This window comes from Papaver somniferum, chromosome 3 (genome assembly GCF_003573695.1).
Source record: "Papaver somniferum cultivar HN1 chromosome 3, ASM357369v1, whole genome shotgun sequence".
Classification (NCBI taxonomy): Eukaryota; Viridiplantae; Streptophyta; class Magnoliopsida; order Ranunculales; family Papaveraceae; genus Papaver; species Papaver somniferum.
In genome coordinates this window covers 216,590,276-216,598,387 of record NC_039360.1, presented here as the reverse complement: position 1 = coordinate 216,598,387, position 8,112 = coordinate 216,590,276, and the positions used below count along the sequence as shown (strand labels likewise).

Here is an 8,112-nt window from a genome sequence, read left to right as displayed (position 1 = left end):
TTGAGAGTAATTTCTCAGACGTTGAGATGTTAATCTTTTGTTGTCTGTTTGATGAGAGGTTGTCTTGTAGAAGTTGTCTTTCAATCATGATTCAGAGACATATTTATATTTCTAGAATTGTAAACACCCTGATCCCTTGAAGTGTGACAGTTGCTGGAGTCAAAGAGTGGGGAAATGGAAATCGTGTTAAAACCAGTTGCTCATCGTGCGGATACTTGGTTGTTTTGCATCCACTACTTTGCTAACTCCTCCAACTGATTGCACGACTTGCTCACATTCTCATCGTTGTATGAACACACGTGTCGTAGCCGCCAGACCAAAACCCTAGTTAATATCCCCCCATGTAACACAATTGATGTCTCGTGATTGTGGAGTCTGCAAGGAAGACGTGTATTTAGTTAGTCAGTTGCTGACTTTATGGGACGATGAGTCCTTGTATTGCTGAGTCGAACGTGATTTGTAAATGTTCTAAGACTCATGAATTGAACGTGTCTGTTGAGACTGAGGTATAATCCTCGAGTAAATGTTGATAGTTAAGGTGAGCAAATATTGTTCATTCGATGGATTGTTGAATATTGATAGATGAATCAATATTCCTTAGTCTGAGAAAATGTTGCTCGTTTGATGAATTATTGGTAGCGGGACCTAAATAAAATATTAATTTAAAATACTGGTAACTGAACCGAGTATAGTTAATTAGAATATTGATCATGGGATCAACGTAAAATTATTAGTGTTGAATCTGCTCAGAATTATGTTTTGTAGAGCTTTGGATCTGAAATCCTAATTTTGATCAATTGATGATTTATTGAAAATCAACCATGGAGTGAAGGAGGGACCGGCTACATGTGATGATGAGTCGACCATGTAACTCCCAGATGCTCAAGTGAGCAAAATACCAAAGTCTCTTGAAGACCAGTTGGTGAAAATATGATCAAATGATGGTTTAATAATTTATTCAAATAATGTTCGTCTGAACCTTAGGAGATAAAACCTAATAAACTATGAAGAGATGAAGGACCAACCAAGGGGTCACGAAACCGTACCTGGTTGGTCACGGGATCAACTGACGATCATTTGATGAAATTCCAAGTTGTTTGGAAGAGTTCTGGACCTAATACGTGCAATTGCGCAAATTAGGTCAAATTGTGAAAATGCATGGGACTGGCTCCTTGCAAGCCAAAGAGGCAACCTTGGTCGGTCAAGGTAACATGCTCACGTCGCCAAAGTGTCCGTGTCTCAGCCCTGATAATTTTGATATTTTCTGATGTGCATTTGGGAAACAATTTGAGAAAATATGAAGAAATCAAGGATTTTGCTGAAACTGAGGAAACTTCATTAGATGAAGGAAATAATAATAATAAAATGAAAGGAATCATGAAGTGTGGGACCGGATATGGACAAGGCATGGCCGTCCGTCCAATGACCACGATCCCATAACACTTTTCCTAATTTATTATTATCTTCATGATTTTAGGGAAATATCATGAAATCAAGGAGTTTGTTGAAATCAAGGAGTTTCCTTGAAGTGAAGGAGTTTCCATGAGATGAGGGAAACAAATAATATTAATAATAATAAAATAAGGGCGTGTGGGACCGGCTAGGGCCCGGTCCCGCGAGTTTTCCCTAATTTTATGTCTTTTCCTTGATGTGAAGGAAATATCATGAAATCAAGGAATTTCATGGGATGAAGGAAATAATAATAAAATAATAAGGTATACAAGGTGTGGGACTGGCCACAACTAGGGCATGACCGGACGGCTAGTAGGCTTGGGCCAATGACACCTTTCCTAAATTTTATTATTTCTTTGATACGGAGGAAACACCATGAGACTGAGGAGTTTCCTTAAAATAAAGGATATTTGTTCAAATGAAGGGATTTTCATGAGATCAAGAAAAATAATAAAAATATGATAAAATATAGAATTGGGCATGGGACTGGTCACGGCATGACTGACGGGCCGGTGCGTCCAGTCCCTTAGCACCCTAGCTAATATTTTATTATTTATTATTTTCTTCCTATTTTGCATAGGTTCATCGTTCCTTCGTATTTTGGAATGTTCATTTGTGCATTCAGACGCTCGTTAGTGCGTTATTGATGAATACACTCACACCATTTTGGTAGGGGCTTACTCGATAGCAGCTCAGATGCCCGTACGCTGAATATTTATCACTAACCCATGGAATTCTGCTGGGAAGAACCATGAATTGAAGTAACGAAATATTATGAAGAACGTAGAATATTCCTGAATATCCAGTTAATGAATTCAAGGATTAGAGATAATTAATTGATGGCTCTATACTAGCAGGCATGCTTTCTAGGAGCATTAATTATCTGAGAATTGAGTAATATGAGCTTGTTGAAGCGTCATATTTCCTTTATATAGTCAGGGAAAACATTGTTACATCCTGAAGACGTTATTGCTCTATCCTAGCAGGCAAGCCGTCTAGGAGACGTCCAGTCATTCGATTCTATATAGAAGTAATTACTGAAATTTCTCAGTATTCATGAGATATGTTGTTGCTTCAGCTGAGAGACTACACATGTACATATACTCCGAGAGACAGTATTCTCAGTCAGATATTCTTGCGGCATGAGCTTTCATGCCTTGATGAGAGACATGAGCCTCAATACTCATCTGATTGTTGGATCAGGAGCATGTACAATTATGGTTTTACGATGTTAGCCTTTGTCAAAAATCCACCATCTACATTAAATCCCATGCTTAGTGAGGGACAATCATGTTCCTAAGTCACACTGGATGGTGATTTTCCAGTTATGAACGAAATAAGTAATGGAACTTAGTCGTAAGATAAGATGTTATCGGATTCGATTGCGCGAGTGAACCACGGCTTGAACGAAGATCCCAGTGGCATGATAGAGCATCGTCTAATGAGCATAAGTTGGTGTGGAACCGCTAATTTGATGACGGAACCTTGGTCGGTTTAGGATTCACGGGACGGGCCAAAAAAGGAAATCCTTGTGAAATTAGGTTTTGGAAATAAAATTTAATGTAAAAGGGAATTAATCCTTTTTTTTATTTCACCTACAACGACCGACCACCACCTTCATCCCTTCATCTTCTTCACGTCAACGTCAGGGAGGAGATTTTCGTCGGAGCTTAACGCCGCCAACCGTTGCCGTTACCGTCCGACCAACTTCCGGCCGGCGCCGACCAGGTACGCGGTAAAAAAAATTTTTTTGTTTTTTTGGAAGTTTCATATTTTGTTCACATTAAAGTTATATACATGTGCATATATGAGTGTGAGTTTTGTAGAAAACCCTTGTTTGAAAACGTATGTTCGTTCGATCGTTAGTTTAAGAAACTAGTAATAATCCCGAGCTTAGGAGAGATTTTTTTTATATATAGACCTGTGACTAGTGATAAAATTTTGTTTATGAGCTTTCATGGAAACCAAAACTTTATCTTAAAAGGTGTGAGTTTTCACAAAATTAGCATAAACCTTCGTTTCAAAGATAGACGATCGTACGAAGGAATTTTTTTTTTTTTTTGTTATGAAACCGTGACATATTCCATGAAAAATATTTGGCATATTTTCTTACGTGAGTTTTCTCACTTTTTTTAATTTTTTTTTTTTGAAAATTTTACGTGAATAATTTCACGTTTTTATTATTTTGTTAAAATCAAAATATAGGTTTTGAGCAACCCTTGAAGTTAGACAATTTATTTATAAAGAAATATTGCCTAGGTGTGAGTTCTATAACTCAGTTGTGGCTGTTCACACTATGAAAATTATGTTCATGATTTTAAGGAAAATCAGGTTTCAATTTTCAAATAATATGGCTTCGTTCGTTTTCACATGTTTCAAGGAACGATCAAATTTTGGGGTGCTAACTCTTATATCACAATCACTGCGCTAGTGGAATTGGAAATAGGTAAGAGTTAAAAATTACCATTTTGTAGTGAATTTGGTATCAGCATATCCGTAATTCTGTGCTCCTGGTTCCAGACAATGGTGACTTCTAGCAGCAGCGGTTATGATTATTATTATTCTTCTAGCTCTTTAGAAGAGGATTCCAAGACTTTTGTAGCCAAATCTCGAGCCAAGACGGATCATGTTAAGGAAATGAAACACAACATGTTTCTTAACGACCATAAAGTTACTCGTGATGAACTCTTGAAGAGAAAAGCCGAGGATGAGACGTTAGCTAATTATCGACAAAGGAGGGACCGATTCCAGTGCAGAAAGTTAGCAGCTGAGGAGAAACTTCGATCTCATGCTGACGGTGTAGCTTCGGATTCAGATGCTTCGGAAGACGAACCCGTGTGGGTTCCACGGGACGCAAAATTAAGCCACACCGGCGTACCAGGGAGATTGAGCGATTGGTTGAAGCTGACCTCGATGCTGAGCGTAAAGAAGAAGCGTACTGGGATATCATGTAAAGTGACCCTGATGAGAGACCGGACTTCTTCAATGATCCTAGTGACTCTGAGGAAGAACTTGATAAGGATTCTTCGAAAGACAATAATGATGAAGAATCTGATTATTCTGATAAATCTGACGATTACGACGAATCTGATGCATCTGATGATTAGTCTTGCTCGAGAGTCTTTCTGAGATTATTTATTCCATTGCAGTAGATATTTTGTGGTTGCTTGAGTAGTTTAGTTGTAGAGATGTTGCGTTAGAAATTATTTTTGAACAATAATCCCTTATCGTATTTTTTTTCCAAATCTTCTTCACACCATAGCTGAGTAAATGTCCATGTAGACAATAATTATCCAGGAAGTACAATTATACGAGATGGCTAGGAGACACACGGCTTGCTGGATCATAAATTCACAGTTGCGACGTTGGTTACATCCGAAGTGTTAGTCCCCGATATTTCCATGTTGAACACGCTTGAACCGTCAGTACCCAGTATTGTCGCACTTCTTCTGTGTTACCAGATAAACTACGATTCGAGAATTAGGGTTTCAATAAAAACCACAACATATTTGACTATCCACTATAGGATACGTATCCAAACCTTCAATGTTTAGGTTTTTCTATTTAAACGGCCCATCGTCTTCTGCCCCTGTGTATTATCAGAAGAAATTTTGATCACGATCATACCTCTCATTACCATGTCTAGCAGTAGTGCTTCTTCTAAAAATGAACATCGGGCAAAGCATGATGCAAAAGTGTCTGTCTCGGTGAGTTGAACTTTTTCTTCCATCTTCATTTGATCAGGATGACTGATCAAAGAAAATAACTTCTTGCAGGATAATCAGAGAAATCAGCCTTCTTCTTGTGGTTTGAGACCCAAGCGGACTTTTAAGGCTCCTGCCCGGTACAGGTTGATGTGATTTGTAGATAGTGGTAAAAGTGGTTCGATTCTCAGACTTGTGAAGGATATTAATTAGACTTAAATCCTAATATTAAAATAGAAAACTCACTAAAAATTATAGCAAACTCAATCAAAGATGATATCAATACTAAAAGAAACACTGAGGCTAAGATTCCACTATTTTCCAAGTTCAAAGTGATTAAACCAATACTTATATTTATGCAATTTTCTTATTTAATTTGATTCTAAAATATTGCAACAAGTAGATTTTCAAAAGTAATAATTGTAAATACCAAGTATGAAGCATCAAAAGTCTTAAAACTAAGCATACTCCATCAAAATAGATCACAATCACTCAAATAAAAATCATATTCAATAATATTTCAAGGCAAATAATCATATAATTATTGCAAATAAAAAGATAAAATAGAATATACCACTTTTTGTTGGAAAAATAGCTTCCTCTATCGCCTCAGCAATGGGGTTTAGCTCCTCATATTAATCATGATCTCAAAATATGTGTTTGTTGCTCAAAAGATGATTAAAAGAGTGAAGAGTAATAACACAGACTATTTGCAACAGTGTATTGGTGTTGCAAAACAATTGTTACAATGAAACTGTTACAGAAAAACTGTTGCTTTGTCGCTGATTTAAGACTTCCCTGAACAGCTTAATGTCTTCAGCTGTTAAACAGCGACACTTTTCTGCGACTGTTTATTTGGGAAGGTTTACAACGTTTTAATCACTCTAAAATTCCCTAAAACAGGTCACACACGTGACTTTCCATATTTTCTTGTTGTGAGAAAAATCCGTCGTTTGAGCCCAATCTAATCGATTTAAACACCCATATCAGATTCCTAGACCCATAAGGAGTCTATCCTATGAAAATCAGAGGTTTAATCGACCTCAAACTCCTCCAAATCACGATTGCCAAAACTGCTCTTTAACTACACTTTTTTCCCGCCAAAACTTGATTTTTGAATGTTGAAGATGGTTGCCCCTTATCCAGAGTAGGGGTGCGATTAGCAGATGCCTGGAAATGGGATGCCCCTTAGTAATTAGGTTACCCCTTATCCAAAGTGAGAGCCCGAATAGAAAATGTCCTCCCATGAACGCAAAAAACACTTTTCGAGCCAATTTCGCCGCAAAATCTTATTTTTCCAAAAACACCTACAAAGACATAAAAAGCCAAAATAAATACAAAATCGAGTACTAACAATATATACAATTGAGATTATATCAGACACAAAAATGTGTCTATCAAATACCCCCAAACCTATTATTTGCTAGTCCTCGAGCAAAAATAAAATAGAAATAAAATCCTAACTCATCGTCGATTGCATTTAGCGTATGCAATAAGCCTTTAAACCCCTAAGTGTCCCTAGTGGCGGAGTGTTGTCTCCGGAGGGCTTACCAGAGGTATACCCACAAAACCTTTTTACTCCAGACCCTAGCTATCTACACAGAACCTTGGAACGCATTAAAGAATCTCCTTGGTTGGCATACTTATTGACTACAGGAGGAAGTACCCTGATGCGAAATTCCAATTGTTATACACGAGTTTGCACTCAAGCATACTAAAATTCATATGAAGTGACAAAGCTCTACTCAGATAGTCGCACTATGGACATCAATATCCGGATTCAAAACTAATCACATGGATAGATCAAGAAGATGGATATAGAAAAACATAGATGGTTTTGATGTTTACTAGGTAAACGGTGTTTCTCATATCTGTCAGAAGGCCTCCGCCAAAATGAACCTATCCTAATGGACTGAGATACTAGTCTGACTAATATCAACACACTGGCATATACAAGGGTACTAGTGGTCGATAATCCTAATTCTAGGTCAACACAACCGGCATATACAAGGGTTTCAGTGGTCGACTTTATTGAATTTATTCCAGTTGGTCTGATGGTCTGGTCTGGTTTTTTTTTTTTTTTTTGTATCTCAATCACTCTAATTCACCCTAGTATTGGTAACAACTTGAGTCGTGAGCCCCACCTAATCACTTAGAGAAACATATTTAAAAACAAAACAAAATAAAAACAGAAGTGAAAAGGACTCAACGAGATATGGTGACTATCATGTTATTTCTAACACCTGAGCTTTGTGCTTTTATGAATAGACTCTTTAGATGTTGCCATCTAGTCAGATTGGCTCCTCAACTCCTACAACCAAAATGCTTCCATCCACTTAGATTGGTTAGTGCCATCCTTAATAAGCATAAATTTCTAGGCTCTGGAGTTTAATTATTGCAACGAAAAGGTAACAAAAAGTTCTACCCCACCCCAAACTTAAATCTAACATTTTCCTCAATGTTTCTAATCAAAGAAAGGTACCAAAAATATAAGTAACATGAGTAAATAGTAAAGAGAGAAGTCGTAAAGATAGTACCTGGGTGAAGTGTAACCAAAAACCTACAAAAATATTATACAACATACAAAATCGCCTCGATGGTCAATCAAGGTAAACAGGGTCCTCCAGAGGGACCTCCTCAACATCATCTGCAGAAAAAGGCTCTAAAAAGGGCTTCAATCGCTGACCGTTAACCTTCGAAGAACTACTACCATCTGGTGTCTCAATCTCAACAACGCCATGAGGAAAAACAGTACGGACCACAAAAGGACCGGTCCACCGAGAGTGCAACTTCCCGGGGAATAGATGCAAACGAGTGTCATACAGAAGAACTTTTTGACCTGGAGAAAATGACTTTCGTAAAATATTCCTATCATGCACAAGTTTCATTTTGTTCTTATACTCCTTAGCACTATCATATGCATCTCTACGAATCTCGTCCAAATCATTGAGCTGGA

The 8,112-nt window shown here is 37.5% G+C and overlaps 1 protein-coding gene across 1 annotated transcript; it reads left to right on the top strand.

The window, feature by feature from the left end:
• Positions 1–3,975: 3,975 nt before the first annotated feature.
• On the top strand, positions 3,976–4,559 carry LOC113360648 (ribonuclease E-like). The gene is made up of 2 exons (XM_026604134.1): positions 3,976–4,289; positions 4,409–4,559. The coding sequence occupies exons 1-2, from the start codon at positions 3,976–3,978 to the stop codon at positions 4,557–4,559; spliced, it is 465 nt and encodes a 154-aa protein (XP_026459919.1).
• Positions 4,560–8,112: the final 3,553 nt, after the last annotated feature.

Coding starts and splice junctions, on each gene's coding strand:
- LOC113360648 (XM_026604134.1), top strand. CDS start 3,976: ATGGTGACTTCTAGCAGCAGCGGTTATGATTATTATTATTCTTCTAGC. Junction 4,290..4,408: donor GCTTCGGAAGACGAACCCGT/GTGGGTTCCACG, acceptor TATCATGTAAAG/TGACCCTGATGAGAGACCGG.